This window comes from Cebus imitator, unplaced genomic scaffold (assembly GCF_001604975.1).
Source record: "Cebus imitator isolate Cc_AM_T3 unplaced genomic scaffold, Cebus_imitator-1.0 Scaffold209, whole genome shotgun sequence".
Classification (NCBI taxonomy): Eukaryota; Metazoa; Chordata; class Mammalia; order Primates; family Cebidae; genus Cebus; species Cebus imitator.
Window position 1 is genome coordinate 1038684 of NW_016107524.1, and position 24838 is coordinate 1063521.

The 24838-nt window shown below is 34.8% G+C and overlaps 1 protein-coding gene across 34 annotated transcripts in view; it reads left to right on the plus strand.

Annotated features, from left to right (window-relative positions):
- Positions 1-24838, plus strand: part of NRXN1 (neurexin 1) — a 1144745-nt gene that overhangs the window by 986211 nt on the left and 133696 nt on the right. For 22 of the 34 annotated variants that reach the window (XM_037745697.1, XM_037745699.1, XM_017548539.1 and 19 more), the window contains 2 exons: positions 18125-18214; positions 19576-19895. In XM_037745697.1, coding sequence (XP_037601625.1) covers positions 18125-18214; positions 19576-19895 — 410 coding nt within the window. The remainder of the gene's footprint in view (positions 1-18124; positions 18215-19575; positions 19896-24838) is intronic. The other 12 variants (XM_037745709.1, XM_017548549.2, XM_017548550.2 and 9 more) reach the window with 1 other exon arrangement.

Genomic DNA, 24838 nt, shown 5'->3' on the forward strand with positions numbered 1-24838 from the left:
GTGAGCCGAGATCATGCCATTGCACTCTGCACTCCAGCCTGGGTAACAAGAGCGAAACTCTGTCTCCAAAAAAAAAAAAAAGCAGTCCAAAAACTATATTTTTTATCGTACTTTATGTTCTGGGGTACACGTGCAGATCATGCAGGGTTGTTGCATAGGGTACAACCATGGCAAGGTGGTTTGCTGCCTTCATTCCCCCATCATCTATATTTGGCATTTCTCCCCACATTATCCCTCCCCACCCTCCCCACCTCCCACTGTCTCTCCCCTGGTATCCCCCAACTGACCCCAGGGAGTGATGCTCCCGTCCCTGTGTCCATGTGCTTTCATTGTTCAACACCCACCTGTGAGTGAGAACATGCGGTGTTTGATCTGTTCTTGTATGAGTTTGCTCAGAATGATGGTTTCCAGATTCATCCAAGGCCCTACAAAGGACATGAATTCTTTTTGAAGTTTGTCTTTGTAGATGGAAATCGGGAAGCCATGTCTAATTTCTTAGGAAATATAGGGATCTTGAGATCATCACATCCATATAGAACTCACATCTTTGTGTTGTAGCACCAGCTGACGCAGTCATCCCTGTGCCTAGGCATTTTCAGAGGAGGTGGTCAGCCCTGCTGCAGGGCAGCTTTACTGAGGTATATTTCTAAGTTGGGCTTGGAATTGGTATTCTTCTTCAGTGATGAGCACCAAAGTAAAGCAAAACAGTGGAAGATATTCATTCAGTTTTAAGTAGAAGATAAAAATTCCAAATTAACACTGAAAGTTGCTATTTTTTTTGCATGACTATTTAGCAAGCCCTACAAAACTAATCATAATATCTCAAAATCACTTTTTCTTTTTCTCTTTTTTAATTCCATAAGCAGTTCCTAAGGATAGAAATTGATGTGAATAAATACATGCTTGTCTTCTGGTACTTTGAATTTTAGAGTTTTTGAAGTGGACACAATGAATCTTTTGGGACCTCACAGTAGTTTCCAAATTGAAGAAAATATAAACATATTGAAATAAGATATTGTCACCTGACATAATCATTAACATAAGTAGGGATTTGTTTTGTGCAGAGTTGCTTTTATTGTTTGTGTGTTTTGCAATAAGACTTTTTATATAAATTGGAAAGCTAACACTCACAGCAAATTTTTAATAGTGCTGCAGTCATCTGCGTAGCTAGTGAAGATATAACGAGTTACAATGTGAAGAAAACTGTAGTAGCAAATGTTTTGTTTTGTTCAAGAAATTTCATTTAATGATGTGACAGGCTAAGTAGTTCCTTTTGGAAAAGTTATTCTATGTACATGAATGGAACTGCATGTAATCATACATATATATTTCGTGATGAAAATAGTATTATTATCTTATAGTTTTAATCATGCAAAAATGTACATTGGTAGAGTTTATTTGGTAACCTTACTAATTACCAGAACTGTGATGTAGAATATTATGATTTGCAGCAAAACCAGAACAGGACAAAATCCAGTTTAACCAAAATTAATAATTAAAATGGATGTGATTTTGACATTAACATAGATCTTTATTCTGTGTGCAAATCCATGAGTACTCACTTTTAGACTGTTTTAGCAACTGGCAGCAAAATACTATCATATCTTAATATCAAAGATCTGTGAATACGGTAACAGCATATGATTTCAAACTCCTTTTTTTTTCTTTTTTTTTTTTGAGACAGAGTTTTGCTCTTGTTACCCAGGCTGGAGTGCAATGGCACCAGCTCGGCTCACCGCAGCCTCTGCCTCCTGGGTTCGAGCAATTCTCCTGCCTCAGCCTCCCGAGTAGCTGGGACTACAGGCGTGCGCCACCATGCCCAGCTAATTTTTGTATTTTTAGTAGAGACGGGGTTTCACCATGTTGACCAGGATGGTCTCGATCTCTTGACCTTGTGATTCACCCACCTCGGCCTCCCAAAGTGCTGGGATTACAGGCATGAGCCACTGTGCCCGGCCGATTTCAAACTCCTTTTAAATCATCTCAGTGTTAGTTTGCTAGGACTGCCACAGATTGGTAGCTTGAACAACTGAAATTTATTCTCTCACAGTTCTGGAGGCTGAAAGTCCGAAATCAAGTTGTCAGCAGTTTTAATTTCTTCCAAAGCCTGTTTCCTTGGCTTGCAGATGGCCACCTTCTCGCCGTGTTTTCACATACTCCTTCCTCTATGCCTGTGCATCCCTTGTTTCTCTTTGTGTGTCCAATCTTTCTCTTATTAGAACACCAGTCAGATTGCATTAGGATCCATCCTGACAGCCTCATTTTAACTTAATTACCTACTTAAAGGCTCTATTTCCACAAACAATCACATTCTTAGGTACTAGGGGTATAAACAATCTTTAGACCCAGAACAGTATTTAAGTAGGTATAGAGTTCTTGTGTGGAAGATGCCAACAGACTGTTTATTTTCAATGAAGTCAAAACGAGACCAGTTAGATTTAAAAGACTTCATAAAACGTGTTAGATGAAGTGTTAATCAGGCCAGAATTTTATGGCCTAGTAAGTTCAGCCTTCTCCTTGGATATGACACATCTTAACTATAGATCTATTGGATTATAAGAAAGATGAAGAACACATGTGTGGGTCAATTCCAGTTGTCCTTAGTAATGGAACATTAGCTCAAATTTGATAAGATATCTTTATTTTTATCTTCTTTTCATTCTGTTCTGCATTTAGAGTTCTACTAGAAATAACAAGTGGCTTAAGTTTAAGAGGAAATACTGAGGGAAGTAGAGAAATCCATAGTTCTATTCTAATCTATTTTATGCCATAAACTATTTATCCTCTGTACCTACTGCATTATATACGATGCTTGGGTCTTAATTGGTGATCTCTACTTAGTCTGAGAGTTATACTGAGCCACTTACAGGTTTTTCAGTCAGCCCCTGACAGATTTGATTGGATAGGAACTCTCATGAGAATGTCTCTTGAACTAGAAATAACTCCGAAAGTTCTGTTCCCATGATGACAGGTGTTTGAGCAATCCAAGAAAAGGTTTACTTTGATAGGCTTTGGACAAAAAGGGTTTGCAAAGAGCAGCCACTGACTTGAAGTCCTCAGATTTCCTCTTAACATTTTCTGCTCTAATCTCTTTTGTGCTAAAAATTTCAAATCAAGAGGAGACAAACTTCTCTATTTCCAAGCATCCTAATGCCTTGTCCTTCATTGTCTTAACTACACTTTGTAGAACTGAAATCTCCTAAAATCTAACCTATGTCTGCCTTCCTCCTCTTAAAAATGGCTGTCAAAACCATGACATGCTGTGGCAAATGGGTAGAAAGAATGCAGGGAAATGTCTCAGTGATAAGAGATGTATGTGTCTGTATAGCAAAAAGAAGAAAGAAGACAAGCGTAAAACATCAAACATTTCAGAAAAATGTAATGGCTTAATTATAAAGGTCTCCACAGATGCCACCTGAAATTCTTCATAAAATTGTTGAGGCACTGTAAGTTAGTTTTGAAAAGAGGGACAGAGGGGAAGAAAAGAACATGCCAAGCCAAATATTTCACTGCCTTTTTAAAGATACTTTCTGAGTTAAAAATATTTATGATATTTTGTTTTTAATGGCTCTAAAATTAATTTCCTCATGAAAATCCACAGACACCACGTTTTAACAAGGTGGTCTAACGCTTGTCTTTACTACAAAACCATGTTGAAGCCTGGGACCATGGGTCATTAGCATTGAAGGTCTACTTGGCAGCCATCCAGTCCCCAAACCTCATTTTGCAGATAATGGATCAAGCAGCATCCACAACTCCTGTTCATGGTTTCTGTGGCCCTTCTTTGCCAGGAGCATTATGGGGTGAAAATAAGAGTTTAAGGCATTCTAGTTGAAGTGGATCCATTTGAAGCATTAATATATGGATTCAAATGTCATTTTAAGACTTATTTCTATCTAAAATATTCTTATTCCAGAAACAGCTTTTGTCACCATGCTGCTGGCACAGCACAGATGGTGGTACCCTGAATTCTGTTTTCCCTTAGGCAGGTGCTGTTGGCTTTTTCTTTTTGTGTGGTTTCTTCCAGTTAATGACCTCTTTTCAGTTGTTCCCATTGACTTAAAAGTAGTATGCAAAAACCTCTGAGAATGAGATGACATTGCTTGGGAGAAAGTGCAGTTATTTTGATAAAGTACCTATGTTCCAGACATCACTCATAATAAGGCTACCTCTTTGGCCATTACTCATCCTGGGACAGAAAAATAGATTTATTTTCCATTCTTCTTCACATTTACTTCAACTCACTATGATCAGATGGGTAGAAAATACTTTGTGTGATCTACATATTCTTAGATGTATAAGGCATATCATACTAGAGAATAAACAATGACATTACCACAGAATAATGGCTAATATTTACTGAGTGCTTACCATGGGCCAGGCATTGCACTAAGATACTTGCATATATTATGGGTACTATTCTTATAAATCTACAGATGAGAAAACGGAGGTTAAAAGATGTTATGCTACTGATCCAGCTGATCAATAGTGAACCCAGGAATTAGAGCCCATTATCTTAATCATCAAGAGTTCTATTTTTTCAGTGATTCTGACCACTGGATAATTACTTTAAAGAAATAATTGCTGGTAGAGAAAATCAGCTTGTATTAGGGGAAAGTTATTTTAGGAATTTAAATTCATATCCATAGTATTCAATTTATCTACAAAAAAAATATGTTTTACTTCAGTAGTTTTACATTTTATAAATTTGAAGGGGGGACAGCAATTACCCTGCACCTTTATCCAATTCTTGGTCCTTTGCAATTCCAGAGCATTTAATCTTAAATTATTTGCATACAGTGGACAAACCTCATCTTTCTAATTGAAAAAAAAAAAAAAAGTCTTGCATTCCAGCTACAACTGGAAGAGAGAGATTGAAGTCCATTGACTATAAGATTAGAATGTCTTAATAATCAGACTTTTTTTCCGCTGGAGAATAGGGAACTTTCTCATTGCCATTATAGGCCACATCAGACCATGTATGAAATATTCACTTATCTTTTCTTTCATGGATCAATTTGAATATTAAGAAGACTATATTAAAAGTCAAGACTGATATGGAGTGGTAGAAATTTCATCTGAACCACATAATTTTCTGATTTTAAAAAACCAACACCTGGAAAAAGATACTTTAGAAAAAACATATGTTTAAGTTTTTATTAGGGTAGATAAGCTTAAATGTTATGACATTATGATTTAGAAAGTACCCAAGTTTCTCATAACTGGGAAAATGGCAAAATACCATTTGTAAGGTAATGTGGGGCTGCTCTTACATTTCATTTTTCTTATTCTCAGTATTTAGTGATGTCTATCAGTGGCTCTGCCTGTTTTTGTAGCTGTTAAACCATTCTTCTGTCTTAAATGCTACACAGCTAGCACAAAAGAACTCTTTAGTATGCATGATAACAGAATATGACCTTTAATTTATCAGAGCAGGTTCTGTATTTTGTTATCTGCTTGTCCCTGCTGCTTTTCATTTCTTGCTGCTGGTTTTTGACATGATACTCCAGTCTCTTTGCAGTGAGTAACAAACAGCCTTTAAACGTGTATGGAAGAAAATGTAAATCACTGTTAATTCCACACAGGCAGTGAGATCCAAAATTCACAAGGTTACCTTTATTTGGAACTAATCTGATGAAACTATATCCAAACCAAAACTTTTGAATGTAAGTAGCCAGTGAGAACAAGAGCTTCTACAAATCTTTGTATAAAGAAACACTAGCTATATCTTAATGTAATTCCACATGAGAGGAATGTGAAGAGAGAAATTACTTAAGCTAGTTAGACATGCACTAAGCTTCTAAATTCTTCCCCAAAGCACCATTGAACTCTGCAGTAGACAGCCTACGGCCTTCTATGCTGGACATCACGGCAGTCTCACATGAAGATATTGTTTAACTGGATATAAAAGCCTGCTGTTTCACATAAGGAGCTGCAATGTCATCTGAAGCGTTAGTCACGAACAGCGCATCACCCATAAGCTGTGCGTGCTTTCTCTAGCTAAGAGAATGACTGACAGAGCTCTTGAGCTACTGCCCCCTCTTACTGTAGCATTACATTAAGATATTCCATTTAATTTAGAGAAAATGAGTGTGTGTGTATGTGTTTAAGGAAGCAGTAGGAACAAAGTTGAAATGTGCATAAATGTAGTATCAATAATATAAAATTGAAGTTTGAAAAAAGATCACTATTAATTTCTCCATGCTAACACAAATACTTCACTTTTACACATAGCCCTCAAATTCTTGCCAATTTTCAGTGTATTTTTACTTTTTCAGAGTTTTTTCATGTCTCATGACATAAATATTTAATCATTGTTGATACTTGTAATTATTTTTTGAGACTAAAAATATTTTCTTTGAGAGTATTTATTTAAAAATAAACATAGGGGTGAATAGCATTATGAAGTTTAAGATAATCAATTATCAACCTTTGGAAGATTAATATTCATATTATGGCACATTTTTATGTCATTATTATTTCAATGAAATGTTGATTCTGATGTAGGTGTAATCGTTTGTGTTACATCACACCTTCTTTGCTTGAATCCATTTTCTCTCTGAACTTCTCTGGTGACTAGACTTCACATGGTGGTTAATTTCATACTCATGGCTCATTATCTATTGTCCTGAACTTTCACTTAAATTGTTCTTTTTTAACTTTCCTCATGCTGCCTCTTGACTCCCTAGACAAAGTGTAAGCTCTCCAACAACAGAATCCATGTGATGTACTGATGTATGTCAGAGTACGTGGTCCCTGCTTATGAATTGACTATATTGAGTCAGATTGTTTTTCTAACATCTAGCCAAGCTATATTAAAGAAACCAGCGTTTAATTATTGGCACTAGAGAAGAAGGAAGGTGAAGTATTTTTGGAACATGAGTTATGTGTAGGAAGCACAGATGTAAATGTACACCTTGAGTTACTGACAGGTGGCATGAAAGCACTGCGTTTCTGTGATGCATAAAAGGAAACACAGAGATAAGAAATGGGCAAGAAGGAAAAACAGGAAATGTGACATTGAGCAAAATTTACTGTAACATTTTGCAAAATTCTCCTCTCACAGGCCAATGAAGTACAGCCGTCTTTTGTGTCACAACTAGGACCCTTTCTTCATTTTCAATGTGTTTCTGGAGAGGTTCCACATTCAAAGAGCAGTGAAGTTGGTGGATTATTATGCTTGTGGCTTTTCTTATAGGTTAGGGGTAAAGACAAGGAACGCCTGGAACATCTCAAATGACTATACATACAGGGTATCATTATAAAAGGAAAAAAACAAAATACTGCTTCTTACTGGGATCTCGACTGTTACAAGTCGTTGATCACTTTACTTACATCTGCTTCACTGTCTTCATCTATAAAATGGTGACAATAAAAAAAATCCTCCTGATAAATCCTTGTGGATTCGGGGAAGATGACTGATTTCATGTGTCCAAAAGGGCAGTCTCATCCCAGACCCTGTAAGACAGAAACTTTGTAGACAAGACTTAATGACATTTTCCATTATGGAAAAGAGTGCTATAAGGATTAAAGGGAAGATGTTGGTCCTTATGACACAAGGATGTTAAGAGATATTGCTTTATAACTATTCCATGGAATAGCTTTCGAGTCAGCTATATCTGGGTTCAAATGATTCTTCCTTCTATTATATATGATGCAGCATTAGTTTTATGTCATTTCCTTGAGCATCAGTTTCTCCAGCACTAAAATAAAAGGTACTTATGGTCTGGGATCAATATCAGGATTAAATAAGGTAACCTATATAAGCAAGTAACAGAGTGCATAAAACATAAAGCTACTCAATACATCATTTCCCTATTCTGTGGTAGTCCTTTGTTTTCTTTAGTTTCTTTACCTACAGACCGCTTTCATAGTAAAAAACTGAGTTTTCCAGAATGCATAAAACTTAACTGTAGTCTGACTGGCTGCTCTAGACCTGCTGTCTGAAAAATACCATCCTTTGATTCTGGTAGGTTGTGTTCATTATTCAGTAAGGTCTTAACAGTCCGGAACACAATCCAAGCCCCTCACTGCTCTTTATCAGCTATGAATCAGGCAAACTCTAGAAGGCCTCTGCCCTCATGTTACAAAGACTAGAAGATCCTTAACTTCTACTACCTGATTGTGCAAGCTTCAACTTTGTATGAATTTTGCCTTGGTTAAATGAAAGCTGCTTTCTTTAGAAGGCATTGATGTATTTATTGATGAACTTTGGAATTAAATACTCCTTGGAGGGTTAACATTTCAATTTAGTAAAAAACAAAAGATTAATATGATCTGAAGAGAAGCCAGAGCATCAACATTTCAATTTATTTGAAAGAATTCACTACTAAAATACATTTAGAAAATATGATCTTGGAGATCAGACATATTCCTGAAGGTTCATCGAGTCTAAGGCTGTGTTTCTTGTCCACAGTCGTTAGATAACTGAAGCCCTTGCAGAAATTTCCCTCTAACCAAATCAAAGATTGGCGTGATTGGCTCTCTAGACAACTAGAAAAAAGAGGATCTCGCATGGTATTAATTTTTCTGCTAATGTGTGTACACCACAGTAGAAGTCACCTCAGACTATAAATCATTGACTTGTATTTAAGTGTAAAAATAAAATTTAAGACATTTGTCCTGTTGTGTACTCCAATGGTAAATTCATAATTGATATAAGCAGAATTACTGAGTCATTTTATATAACTCAGTAATTATATATTATATATATAGAGAGAGAGACACATATTTTATCTTCATTTAGTTTAATGTCTACTAAACTGAATAAACTAAATAGACACACACACATATATAATTAGTGGACACTAAATGGGCAAGAAGAAAAAAGGAAATGTAATGTAAAAGCAAAATTTACTACAACATTTTGCAAAATTCTGTTCTTCTCACAAGCCAATGGTGTTTGTGGATATCTATATCTATATCTATAGATATAGATACACACACACACACACACACACACACACACATATATAATTTTATATGTAAGATTGTTAGTGTCCACTAATTTTATATATATATAATTATATACATATATATATATATACACACACACATACATACACACACATATATATAAAATTAGTGGATACTATATATATATATGTATCATATATAAAATTATATATGCTACATATATAATTACATATATATAATTATATATATATGTATAAAATTAGTGGACACTAACAATCGTACTGCTTTATGAATCTTGAACAAGAAATACCACTATATTGTCATGCCAAAGATACTACTTAAGGTATTTTTGCATAACTGGATGGGTTCAGTTTTCATTTAGAAATTACTTATCAAGCAATTACCAGGCACCCACCGTTGTGTTATACATAGGCGTACAGCAGTGAACAAGACAGACATGGCCCCTGCTCACAGGAAATCTAGAATCTAGAATCAATTACCTGAACTTATTTGATCATGGTTTTAGACACTACTACTAAGTGTTATAAGAATGCATAGTGGAAGAATTCATTAAATAGAATAATTTGGTGGAGGAGTAGGGGACACAGGGAATGCTTCCTTGAGAAATGCATCAGCTGATATTTAAAAAGGAAATAATTTAGCCAGCCTCAGATATGTGTGTCTGTGTGTGTGTGTCTGTGTGTGTGTGCATGTGCGTGCTCAGGTAGGCAGAGACAATGAGGTGGGCAGGGATGTTGAGTACACAAGGATGCAAGAAATTTCCAATGCAAACGAGAATGCCATGTTCAAAGTGGATTGGCTTAGCTAAGGGAATTGAAAAAAATTACAATATGACTAAAGAGTCAGAAATAAGTGGTTGAAGATGAAACAGGAGGAGGGAGGAGCCAATCTGATATGTGTATTTGGTACATACACTTTTTAATGATATAGGAAGTAAAGTAATAAATAAGACAAATGTTTTCATTAGAATAGCTATATTTTTCAAAACTTTGTTTCTCAAAAGGTGCCAGTGATGTTCAAAGTCTTCTTATTTGAACGTTAGCAGCTAAGTTAGGCGTTATGTTATTTGTATGGTCTGTGTGACAACAATACACGTAGCATTTAGTTGAAAATTACGTGATTATGCTGCATTTAAAACCAGAATAAGTTTACAAAACAATGTTAAACTTTTACTTTGCCTTCTGGGCCCAGGCATACCCAAATGTCATGTTCTCCTTTACAAATCAGTCTATACACAGACTACTAATCTTCTCTTGAGGGATGGATGACTTTCAGAATCTTTTTGTGTTTCCTTTCCCAATGTTCAAACTCAAGAAATAAGAAGCCTTCCAAAGAAGCAAGTATTATTTGTTCTTGTTATTTTTATTTTCATATTATTCTGGACAAATGTTTGGTTCATAGCATTTTTAAAATTTTTCCCTCAAAGATATTAATATATCATATCAAACAATGACACTTTTATTTCTGAGGAGAAATTATACAACAAGGGTAAAAATCTAAGATGAAAGAAAAGCTATACATCAGCGACGTTCATATAGCTTGAGTCTACTGACCAACAGTTATAAAAATATGATTAAAATTGTGTTTATCTTTGTTCTCTGAGTCACACCGTGAAATTTAACTTCAAGTCGAGGATTTGAGTTTTATTGCTTTGTGCTGCTTACCTTGATTCTTTGAAATTACTCTAATTTCCCAGAAGTCTGCTTGTTCATGTAGAATAAATAGACTAAACTGTGACCAAATATTGTTGCATGGGGTTTTCATCCATTTGGGCAATTATAACAAAATATTATTAACTGAGTGGCTTGAAAACAATAAAAGTTTATTTCTTTCATAAGACTAGCAAGGACAAGACTCCATTTCTAGTGAGGGCTTGCTTCCTTTTCACAGATGACCATCTTTTCACTGCATCCTCATATCACAGAAGGAGGGGAGGGAGTTTTTTGGAGATTCTTTTATAAAGGCACTAATCCCATTCATGAGAGCTCTGTTTTCATAACCTAATCAGCTCCCAAAGGCTCCACCTCCTGATACTATCACACTGGGTATTAGGTTTCAATAGATCAATTTTGGGAGATACAAATATTCAGCCTATACAAATAGGCAAATAAAACTATCTGGGATTTAATAAAAAATAGATGGTTTATATTCCAAGTATAAGCCATCAGATTTTCCTTTGAATTCTTCACCCCAGGGAACTTGCTTGAAGTATTTATGATATTTAGTACCCTACACTTAAGTGGTCACTCCAATTAGAGATTGTACCTATGAATTAGTTGCAGTGGCATTACTACTGGGGATGGGGGGAAGGGAGTCTTTCCTTGTGTCGAAAATACTTAATTCTTTTTGGAAATCAAAGGAAAATAAACCAAATTTTACATGCAGTTTCATTGCTTGAAAATTACTTCAGCAGAGGCATGTATGTTGTCACTGACATTTTCAGTGAAGGTACCAACAGATCAAGCCACACAAAATCAACTGGAGGAAAAAGGAAAGAAATCAAAGGAAAATCCTATCCTGCTTTTATCATGGAAAAGTGTGAGACTAAATTGTTACCTTTTAATTATTCAGTGAGAAGCTCTGCTTTTATAAATCAAACTTATTTGCTCAGCACATTGCTATAGTTGAGTTTTATGCTTTTAAAAAAAGTTGAAATTCAGTCTGAACCCTTTTTATAACCTAGAGTGTATAGATCTTTGAAAAGTGGGTCATTATTGCTTTATCCTTACCTCTGATTTAGAATACTTGAAGGTAAAAGTGTCTTCTCCCAAATATTCCACTTTGTTTTGATTTGAATTTTCAGGGACACTTTGTTTTTCATCTCACCTATCAGCTTAAGCCCGTTTACAATGACCATTCACAAATGCTCTGTGTAATGCTTCTATATTCCAGCATATTTAATATTAGATCATGAAGCTTTTCAAAGAAAAGGACACTGGAAATTATTTTTGCCTTTGACCTTTCCCAATCAAATGGTTTGTTTTATTTCCTTTGTATTGCATGTATTGTCTAGATGTATATTGAACCATGGACACTAATAAATATAATCAAGAAAATCATGCAAAGCTGCTGAATGATATTTTACAAGTAAATATCACCATGAATTTGTAAAGAAATAAAATACATCTTGAGAAATTATTTAAAATAATATACTTCCATTACCAGTTTTAGTGTGCAAGATACCATTTTTATGAAAATTACAAGGTAAAGGAAAAATATAGGCCCAGTCCTGGAGAACCTAAACATTCTGAGCTATTTTATACCTAATGGTGGAAAGATTTAGGGAATCATCTATTAAAAAGACATCATCATTGTACTTTATTTAGATGTGTCTTCATTTTGGTAAACAATGTTTCCATTTTCATACTGCTATGAAGAAATACCCAAGACTGGGTGATTTATAAAGAAAAAGAGGTTTAATGGATTCACAGTTACACATGGCTGGGGAGGCCTCACAGTCATGGTGGAAAGATGAAGGAGGAGCAAAGGCGTGTCTTACATGGTGGCAGGCAAGATAGCATGTGCAGGAGAACTGCCTTTATAAAACCATTAGGTCTCATGAGATTTATTCACTATTACGAGAACATGAGAAAAACCCATCCCCATGATTCAGTCACCTCCCACTGCATCCCTCCTATGACACATGAAGATTATGGGAGCTACAGTTTGAGATGAGATTTCGGTGGGAACAGAGCAAAACCATATAATTCCTCCCCTGGCCCCTCCCAAATCTCATGTCCTCATTCAAAATCAATTATGCCTTCCCAACAGTTCCCCAAAGTCATAACTTATTTCAGCATTAACTCAAAAGTCCACAGTCCAAAGTCTCATCTGAGACAAGGCAAGTCCTTTCCGCTTATAAGCCTATAAAATCAAAAGCAAGTTAGCTACTTCCTAGACTCAGCAGGGGTACAGGCATTGAAGAAATATACCTGTTCCAAATGGAAGAAATTGGCCAAAATGAAGGGGCTACAGGCCCTATGCAAGTCTAAAATTCAGTGGGGCAGTCAAATCTTAAAGCTCCAAATGATCTCCTTTCACTCCATGTTTCACATTTGGATCATGCTGATGCAAGAGGTGGGTTCCCATGGCCTTGGGCAGCTCTGCCCCTGTGGCTTTGCAGGGTACAGCCCCCTTCCTGGCTGCTTTCATGGGTTGATGCTGAATGTCTGCAGTTTTTTCAGGCTCACAGTGCAAGCTGTTGGTGAATTTCCCATTCTGGGGTCTGTAGGATGGTGGTCCCCTTCTCACAGTTCCACTAGACAGTTCCACAGTGGAGACTGTGTGGGAGCCCCCACCCACATTTTCTTTCCCCATTGCCCTAGTAGAGGTTCTCCATGAGGGCTCTGTTCCTGCAGCACACCTCTGCCTGGATGTTTTTATGCATCCTCTGAAATCTAGGTAGAGGTTCCCAAACCTCAATTCTTCTGTGCACATGCAGGCTCAACACCACGTGTAAGCCACCAAGGCTTGGGGATTGCAATCTCTGAAACAACGACCTGAGCTGTACATTGGCCCCTTTTAGTCACAGCTAGGATGCAAGACACCGAGTCCCGAGACTGTGCAAAGCAAGAAGGCCTTGGGCTTAACTCATGAAACGATTTTTTCCTCCTAGACCTCCTGGCTTGTGATGGGAGGTGCTGTTGTGAAGAAGTATATCTCTGACATACTCTGGAGACATTTTCCTCATTGTCTTGGCAATTAATATTTGGGTCCTCATTACTTAGGCAAATTTATTCAGCTAGAAAAGGGTTTTTGAATTTCTCCTCAAGGAAAGGGATTTTCTCTTCTATTGTTTTATCAGGCAGAAGATTTCCCAAACTTTTATGTTCTGCTTCCCTTTTAAACATAAGTTCCAATTCCAAACCATATCTTTATGTAAGAATAAAACTGAATGTTTTTAAGAACTCCCAAGTCACATCTTGAACACTTTGCTGCTTAGAAATTTCTTTCACCAGATACCCTAAATCATTTCTCTCAAGGTCAGTGTTCCACAGATCTCTAGGGCAGGGACAAAATGCTGCCAGTCTTTTTGCTAAAACATAGCAAGAATCTCCTTTGCTATAGTTTCCAGTAAGTACCTCATGTCCATCTGAGACCACCTCAGCCTGTACTTTTTGGTCAAAACCATTCAACAAGTCTCTAGGAAGCTCCAAATTTTCCCACACCTTCCTGTCTTCACCTGAGCCCTCTAAACTGTTACATTCTCTGCCTGTTACCCAGTTCCAAAGTCACGCCCACATTTTCAGTTATCTTAATAGAAGTACCCCACCATATTGGAACTAATTACTGTATTAGTCTATTTTCATGCTGCTATGAAGAAATACCCAAGACTGGGTAATTTATAAAGAAAAAGCAGTTTAATGGACTCACAATTCCACATGGCTGGGGAGGCCTCCCAATCATGGTAGAAGGTCAAGGAGGAGCAAAGGCATGTCTTACATGGTGGCAAGCAAAAGAGCACGTGCAAGGGAACTGCCCTTTATAAAACCATTAGGTCTCATGAGACTTATTCACCGTCATGAGAACAGCATGGGTAAAACCCACCCCCATAATTCAGTTACATGCCACTGGGTCCCTCCTGTGACACATGGAGATTATGGGAGCTACAGTTCAAGATGAGGTTTGGTTGGAGACACAGGCAAATTATATCGCCTCTATCTGTATGTAATTTTGCCACAGAAAAGTCATTAGTTTTTTATTCTAGTAGGAGAACAAAGAGTTTAGATAATAGCGTAAGATATATTGAATTGAATAAACACCAACTGATTTCCCATTCATTACCCCTACAAGAATAAAGACTGTCCTGTAATTAAAAAGTTCTTCAGTTTAAAACGGTGCTCACTGAATTAGTAGGCATCTGACATTCAAGGATAGTAGGAAGATATGATCCCCTTGTCGGCTACCTTTCTTACATATTATGACATATTTTCATACTTGTCTCTACTGCCTACTCTACTTTCTAAATTGTTTTACTGTTGTTGTTGTTGTTAAGTGACCTCTGTTAATCATTGGGAATGCAGTGTTTACGATCTTGCTTTAGCTGAGCATCAGCAAGGATCTTCAAAATCTTCTGCTGACTTACATTATACTGTATCAGTCACATAATTATTCTGTTAGTACCAGTTAAATGCATGAGGACAAATTTTATGTATGTATGTGTGAATGTATTTATTTATGTTTTCTTTTTCAAAGTCATTAAAATAATCTATAAAGCTTTCATTTTTCTCCACTTACCTAGAAAAATTTTCCCCAACCTTTCCCTACTAATAATAACTATGTTTACCAATTTTGTGGCATGGGGATGTTATTATTAAACAAATAATGAACTGATTGTAGAGATGCTCAAATCAGTGATAATTCATTAAAAAAATAAAATTATAACTGAAGTATGTGGTGTTTCCTTTGGAAAGTACAAAGGGAAGCTTAGCTACAAATGATTTATTCTCTGGACACTAGTATTTGCTTTCTTTTTCTTTTGAATGTTGTTAGGCTGCAAGAATGAGTTAGTAGTGCCACAGAAGTTGCCAGAACTAAAAACTAGATTTTCTTGACTACTTCATTCTACAGATATGTTATAGGAGTGTGCATGATAGATACTGTGCAAGTAAGCACTGAAGAAATAATAAATACTGCACACATGGTAATACAGTATTTGACCTCATAGAGGGAGATTTGGAGTTTGAAGGCAAATGATCAAATTTGCAATTACAAGTTCAATGCTTCTTCCTAAAGGGCATGCTTCAGGGCTACAACACATGTAGTCAGGTGTCCCAACCTAACTTGATGACATCAGGGAATACCTTCTGAGGAAGGAACGTTCCTGCTAAGAAGATTCCATTAATTGGTAATGATTAGCTAAGGAACGATAGAGATGAGGTGGGAGCAACGGAGAGTATTTCCCATAAAGGAAGCTACGGGTGCCAAGGTCCAGAGAGAAGAAAGAAAAGCTTTAGAAGAATTGAAAAAAAGTATCATAAGGATAAAAAGAGCAGAGTGAGGCAGTGATGACCGTGAGAGGGGACAGGGAGGTAGGAAGGGACCAGATTATGGAAGTACTTATAAACTTCACTAAGGGGCTTAGATTTCATCCTAAGGGAAATGGAAAGGGTTATACTAGACAAGTGGCATGATTAGATATTGGCTGATATGTGGAAAATGGCTGTGATTAATTGCAGAGAAGATGCAGAGAGATCTGTCAATAGTCTGTAGTAGTAATTGGGCAAGAGGCATTTGTGACCTAGATTTGGATGGTGTCTGAGAGAATGTGGGTCATTCCTGGTGACTGGAACACTCTAGCATGAAAAACATGAGGAGCCACCTAATCATACAGCTGTCAGAAGTGTTATACCAGTGTGAGTTGGTATGAGTATTGAGTGAGAAGGAAGACTATAGAGCAAAGGGTATGTATTTTTGAAAAATTTTGTAACTGCTTTTCAAATTACACATGTAAAACATGCTTATTATATAAAATCACATACAAGCCAAAAATATGTAATTGATCAATAATCACACTGTCCTAAAGTAACTAGTTTTACGTTTTTTTTAAATTTCCAAATATGCATACATGCAAACACACAAAAGAGAACACAAGTTGTGTACACTTTTAAAAAACGAAGACAGGGTTAGAATTTTCTACCATTAGTGTCCTTTTTAAAAAATTATTAGTTAAACAAAACTATATTCCCATATTATAAAATATTATTTTACAATGTTTTAATGATCACATAATACAGAGAAATACATATTAATGTTTTCATTAAACTTTATATTTGCTTTGACTTTGATATTTATACTTTAAATTAAATATTAATGTGTGGAATATTTTCATCTATATAGACATTCAAATGACAAATTGATGAGGTCTGAAATATAGTTCTTTTCTATCTCTCCAAAAGTGTGTAATCAGCATTATGGTGGGTTTATTGTGGTAAGTATAATATATCGTAAGAGTAGTAAAAGAAAGCATTTATAAATTATTCTAAATCAGGGGAATAAAATGTAAATATATTCATTTATCTTCTCTAACAAAATGCTCCACTCTTTATATATAGGTAGTACTACCATTCAACATTTCCTTCACCTCTGAGTCCTCATCTGAGCTAACGCTAAAAGGGCTTAGCTCAAATTTCCATGTTAGTTAATTCTAATGGAATAGAAAATCTCATCTTGCATTATACACAATTGAGCACCGAGATGGCATCTCAGATTCTTCCTAAGTGCTTTACAGATCAAGAAAACACTCATCTATTTGCAAGCAATAGTCAAGGTCAATTTAAACACTGTTTCTAGGAGATAATTTTTTATTCAAAGAAGCAGGGCTCTCACTTAGTTTAGATCTATGAATAGGGGCCACTGTTTGTGGCTTATATTTCTTCCTTAAGCTGTCATGCTTTTAAAGAATAACTTAATAAAAAGCAGATACTTGACTATATAAAAACATACGTATAGTTATTTTTCAAATGTTATTTGCTTCAACATGTTTAAGCTTTAAATGAAACTCAAGGACATTCAAATAAAGTCACTTTTGTCAAAGCCTTTTCCTGTAATAACAAATCTGGATGATGCAAGATGTATTCTCTTGTGATTTCCAAGTGATTGATAAACCAATTTATGTGAAATACACAAGAATTATTTGGACTTTGTTGTTTTCTTCAATGAAATGAATAAGAATTTCTGTTTTCTGACTAGAAAATAAAGTATGCTAGGCCTATTTTAGATGCTTCATTGTGCCAAAGATGGTATTAAGTTTGGTGATCATAAATTATTAATCTTGAATAAGAGGTTGAATGTATTTTGAAAACTTAAACCTGTTTCACCTGAACATGTTTAACTAGTTAATAAGAAACATCAAAAAGACAAAACCCTGAGGTCAATGGTCATTTTTTGTAAAGCTATTATATGCTGTTTAAATTGGTTGTTTGGGTCTGTCTATAACATAAGTTTAATAACCTAGCTCAAATGCAGATTTCTAATTTTCAATTAACATAGGAATAATTTTGTTTGCTAAAATAAAATAAATGAATGAATGACAAGTCTGAAACATGAAATGTTCTAGGTAGAACTTTTTAAAATTCCAAATTTCAAAAAATCATGTGGCAACTGTATAGCTCAAGCTTTAAGTATTAACTTTTAACCTTTGACCTTACAGATTTTAACCAATGAAATGTCTCTTTAAACTTTAAAGGAAACAATGATAACGAGCGCCTGGCGATTGCTAGACAGCGAATTCCATATCGACTTGGTCGAGTAGTTGATGAATGGCTACTCGACAAAGGTAAAAAACATTGATTAAAACTTCAAATAAAAAAATAATTTGAACATAACCAAGTAGTACTTCATTGTAACACTAATAAACATAAAAAATAAATTTTCCGTAAAACTAAATTAAAAACAAATTTAAAACAGTAAAATGTAGTTAGTAATATTTGCATACCTTGTATAATAATTTCTATACATTTTTAGACGTACCAGCTGTTTAATAATCTTACCCAGTTAACTTAAGGTTAAAGGGACTGTTAAATATAATCCACTAACTCAATCTATGAGGGTACTCACAGCAAGCATTAACCCAAAATGATAAATCATTCACAGATTATATTACATGTTCCAGCCTCTAAATTATTAACTAAAATATATGTAGTTCTGATATCTTTATTATGGTCCTGAAAAAAAAAAAACTCTTTGTTTAAACTCTAGGAATCTTAAATAGTGGGCAATATGAATTGCCAGTCATAATGAAGTCCCTTTAACGTTTGCAACATTCTAAGAGGATTTGGGAACAAGCCCTAATTAAAACTGAACTTAAAGTTGTGTGCATGCTTTTATGAGCAGAGAACAATCTGCTAAAACTGGATACTCAATTTGATGATAATGGTACTATTGTTAAGGATTGCTGTTTGATGGAAATGTGCCATAATTTCTCCATCGGTTTGTGTATCATTCCTGAAGCCGCTTTTTACATCCGAAGCTATTTTTTTTTCATTTTGTTTTGTTTTGATAGACTTGCTGAAAGCCAATCAGAAAAATATTTTTGGAATTTTTTTGTCTCTGACATGCTCAGTGTAAACCATGCATTTCTTTTCAGTGTGATTTCCGGAAAAATAGAATAATCCAAATAACAATGAATGATTGCCTTCAAAAAATAAACAATACTAAAGAATAGCATATAGATATATGTGGACATTATGTGAATTATGAAATTTTTACCATAAAATTTAAATTAGATTTTAGCTACTATGTATTAGTTTCTGTCAGTAGTAATTTCAGAATGACAAATACTTGAAATGTTATCTTACATTTTTTTAAATTTAACAATTTAGAGTTAAGAGACCAACAATATAAGATCTTAACATAAAAGGGAAAGGGATCTACTAAAAACTGATTTGTAATATGTATCTTTGATTGGTCTTTTAGCAAAAGCACTACATTTACAATAAGTTGAGAATTTACAAGTATTTGCCAATAATTATGCATTTCATGGACACCTCATTTATAAGCAATGAATTATGAGCCAATTGCCTCTCTTATAGTTTATTGCTCTCATTATTCACCCCATGAAAGATATGTTTTATCATCCTTTGTAGATATAGAGTTCACAATCAACATTTTTGCATGTATGTAATATTATTTTTACAGGGCGTCAGCTCACAATCTTCAATAGCCAAGCAACCATAATAATTGGCGGGAAAGAGCAGGGCCAGCCCTTCCAGGGCCAGCTCTCTGGGCTTTACTACAATGGCTTGAAAGTTCTGAATATGGCAGCTGAAAACGATGCCAACATCGCCATAGTGGGAAATGTGAGACTGGTTGGTGAAGTGCCTTCCTCTATGACAACTGAGTCGACAGCCACTGCCATGCAGTCAGAGATGTCCACATCAATTATGGAGACTACCACGACCCTGGCTACTAGCACAGCCAGAAGAGGAAAGCCCCCAACAAAAGAACCCATTAGCCAGGTGAGCCTGTGGATTTCATTCCTTCCTTTTCATCCTATGTTATTTATGATAGTGGGCTTTTCTGCAGATGTGTCTTCTCTAAAATGGAACACTTTTCTGATCTCAGGCATTACAGCTTTTTTTGAGACTGGCTTAACATAATGCATTCTGTTTGAATATGAAATGTGTATACTTTTTCACTAGAGGTTTGTGGACTTTTTTATAAAAGATTTTGTTTTGGTTTGTCAGATGCTAAATGATAGTCTTGATTCAATAACCCTCCTCTAGCCCAAGCTGAGTGGATTGTCTTCTACTTACATAGGATTTTCATTTTTTAGTTTAAATGAAGAAGTTAATGAAATATTTGAAAAAAAAAACTTGTCTGTTTAAGCTCAGCACTTCAAAATAAAATGAAAGCAAATTTAAGCTTGGAAAAGATATTTCAATAGTATAATACTTCTATTGTATTTTGAAGTTTAAAAATTTTGAATTGATTCTTGGTGAATGTTGAGAACACAAACCCAAAATATGGGGTAAGATATTTTGTGTATGTGATTAATTTCCCTCACCTAGAATTCACTTTAATTAGTTTATTGTTCAATCTTGTCCCTAAAATTTTTGCAGAACATAATTTTTAAATGTGGCATTTGCAGATCTTGGAAGTATGTTAATTCAATCAAGATGTAATTATTGATTGCCTACTATGCACTGGTTTGGATAGCGGTGTTCCATCACTGAAGAGCACAGGAAAATTTTAAAAACCTTCTTCCAAATGCTGTTAGATGCTGTTCAAATACCATTCAATGCTATTAGATTCCTTTTGGTATTTATAGTCTTGGTACATATCTAGTTGTTAATTTTTTCAGAATTGTGTAATTTCCTTGGTCCAAAATTGATTGTTTCATTTTGTTCTGTTTTGCTAAGTTAGTAAGTGAGTATATTCAGTGGTGCCATTTAAAGCTTTTCCAAACACACAATCCCTACTTTTCTAGAAAGGTATATTCTGAAGAACCAATAATGACAATTATTTTTAAACTTGCTTTGATTTGTTGTGTTTGAAACAGACCTGCATCCGATTTGGAAGGAAATAATAGAAGGCAAATACTCTTTGTATCAGCACCGTAAATATGAGTTAACATATTTCCCAGAAAAAGAAGAAAATAGATTCTGATTTTTACTTTGAATGGGAAAGGGTGAGAGAAATAGAATAGAGAAATGTCCTAGGAGAAGAGGGATGGCCAAAAAATATGAATTCTGTAAATTCTTAAATGTAGTGTTGGATATATAGCAACTACATGGGCATTTATTTTTTTTTCTCTCTTTTCCTTTCCTATCTGCATTTGACTGCAAAGTAAAATGTGACGTCTTATAGGATTTTCACAAATATATATTTATCGATCACTTTCTACATGTGGAAGATACTTTCCTAGGGCATGAGGATATATTGGTAACAGTAAACAAAAACCCTTGCCCTCATGGAATATACACTTTAGTAGGAATATTTGCCTGGAGTGTGATCCTTTTGTTGATTTCTCTCTTGTTAGGATTTACAAGGTTGCCGGTAACATCATAGCACTTAGTTCCTTGGATAAAGACTTGTGACTTTGGACAGATTTATCCTTCCCCAATAGCTCCATTTAACATTCTTTGCTAATATTTCATTAATGATTTGTTATTTTTGTTGTAGATTTATGGTTCACTTAATGAGAAGCAAGTTATTAAAGTGAATCTGATACAGGAAAAACGAAACTCAAATACATTGATATACTTTATCTAAATTAACTCACAAGAGGACATTCAGAGTTAATACTTTTATGAATATAATTTGAAATAGTTATTTTTCTTAGTCGTCTTGTTTTATCATTAATGAAATTATAGTTGCCATGGCTCCTCTATAATCCATAGATGCCCCAAAATAAGAAAAAAATTAGCAGCATTGGTTTTATGTGTTTTGTCAATTAGTAACATATATTAAGAAATATTATTTTTAAATACAAAATAGCTATTTTATTTGAAAGCTTAATAGCTAGAAATGTAGAATTAAAGATGTATGCATTTAATAATATTAATTAATACAAAAGGTAAACAGTTAACTGGTCATTAATTGCCCATGAAAAGAGCCTCTTTTTTTTTTAAACTATTACATGTTTAAAGACAGCAGCAGTTTATAGAAGTAAATGATCTAATCAGTTAGTGAATAGTTGGTTCATTTGAGGAGATATTGACTTAAATAAAGGATTATTAGGTTCATTTATAAATATTTAAAATTTTTAGATTTTTTAACAAACCAATGACAGCAATTAAATAATTTGAATTAATATGTTACAAGTATTCAATTATAGCAATAGTATTTTAAAGTTGGGCTAATAGTTCTTAATATTTTCTTAAGTAGTGATATATATATATATGTATATGAATACATGTAATAATGCATGTATGTATGGGGAAAAAACATTAGGGAAGAAAGCAATTTATTTATATTTGAGTAACAGAAAAATTTGTTGAAAATTTTCTATAACTCATAATTGACTTTTCAATTATCCTTTCAATACAGAGAGACTACCAATACATATAACATTTAAAGTACTTGTTAGATTTAGTCGAATTCTAGGAAATTTAAATATGAGATAAATTTCTAATGTTAATTTCAAAATTGTAACCTTTGACCTATTTTTGCAAGTTGGATAAGCATCTTCCTTCAAATTTTGTCCATACTGGCCATATCTGCCTGCTTTTATCAACTCTCTTACTAAATTGTATATCAGAAAGGGTCATTTCATTTTTCAACAGCCACACTGGACTGTTTTCTCAATCAAAGTGTATTTTTCTCAGTGATAGCACTGAGCCACTTAAGCTCCAGTGGTAATGTACCTTGGGGTGATCACATGTTTTAAAACTACGGAAACAGAGTTTTGCTCAGGCAGAATTAAATTGGATTCATTTCAAATAGATGAGATGAGGTTTGTTCAGCCATCCTGCAGGGATAGTGATAGGGCAGAAGTGTATTTCAGCTTTCACAGACTCAGAGAATATAGGAGTATTCATCAAAATTACCGCCATAAAGGACTGTTAATATTCCAACTTTAAAGTAAATATTCTTTAAAATGTTTTTTAAAAAGGAAGTTTTTATTTGAATGATAATCAATTTTTAGCCTGATGTTTACTTTAGAAAGATATAATTTATATCAAGAATAGGGACATTTACCAAAACTTCTGATCAAATGGTTCCTTTTCAATGTGAAGATATCAATATTGATAGTAACTTTGTATATGGATTATATAAAATATATAAAATTCATTTTACTTGGAATATGTAATTTTAAGTGTTTCCATAAGGCCCCCTAATTTTATGGAGCTTTCCAGAAGGCTAATCTCAGAAAACAAGTATTTGCAGAAATTATTGATGGTATAAAGTTTGTTGAGATTCTGAGAGCTTCTTGGGGTGGGGCAGGAGTATCATCAAGTGTTTTGGCTGCTGAATGCTTCCCCTCTTCCAGTTAAACTTGCAATGTCTTATGAGATGAGTAACTGTAAGCCAACATGAAGAGGACATTTTCTTCCTTTGTCTGTCCACATAGAATAGAAAATTGAGCAGTGCTGTTTCTGTTAAGATCAAGCTTCTGACATTGCTTCTGGAATGTTCTTTATAACACATTTTATGGTCTTTTTGTTCTTTCCTTCCAGAATATTTTATAAACTGCATATAAACTGTAGAGACTAGGAATCCTTAGTAGTGTATTTTACTTAGAGAGATTGTAGTATAATGGAAAGAGCATAGTAAATGAGGAGACCAGTTTCCACTTTTAACATAACCACCTACCTCATTCTGTGATGTGGACAACGTGGGACACATCATTGTACTTTGGCCTCGCTGCTTCTGTAAACTAAGTAGGTTGAACTAGGAATCTCTTGAGTTGTACTCAGCTCTAAAATTTTTCTTTGATTCTAGTGATGATGTTCTTAATTAGATCTTCTCATAATTATTTATCAAAACATAGATTTCACCTCTGTCTTCCATCATGTGGTCATGCAGCCCAGTCAGCCTGGATAGTACCTGTGCATACCCGATATTCAATGTAATTGTTAATCATATATTTTTGACTCCCAAAAGTATCCCATTTGGTCTATAAATTATATTGTACTCTACTTTTACAGCATATGTAAAATTAACCTTTGCAAGAAAATCATACTTCATAAGAATAATAAGTATTATGTCCTATTCTTTGAATTCAGAGCAAAATTTGATTCTGATATCCTTGCCTGGTTTTTAGAATCCATAACCTTTTTCTTTTTTTTTTTTTTTCACCTTGTTTCAAAATTCTTGAGAAAAGAGAGAGTATAAAGTTTTAGGAGATTCTGGTGTTTGACTGGAGGGACTACAGTTTGCAACTCTTGGAAAGAAATTAAATTATATAGTGAGACAGAATCAGTACATATGAGTGACAAATGTATTGGAGCAGTTCCATGGTGTATCACTTAGACACTTTTTTCAGGGTGGAGTTGCAAACCTACTCAAGGAAAGGAATTATTGAGAATTCAAGAAATATTATTGGTAGATTGTCAGAGATGTGCATTTCACATATGAGACATCCCATTAAAGTCAGTGGCATTTGATTCCCAGTTGGGTTGTCTGAAAAGGAACCCAATTAATGTTCATGCAAGAAAAGAATATTTGAATATATTGGACACTTCTGTTACTTGCTTGGAGGCTTTGGAGGTACTCTTGAGAAATGAATATTATTTGTTTCAAAAATGTAAGCAGAGTTCACACGTATTTGCTTGAAAGATATTTAGAGCTAACAAAATACATTTGGCAACTTCAAAGAACATATTTTTATTGGCTGGGCGCGGTGGCTCACCCCTGTAATCCCAGTACTTTGGGAGGCCGAGGTGGGTGGATCACGAGGTCAAGAGATCGAGACCATCCTGGTCAACATGGTGAAACCCCGTCTCTACTAAAAATA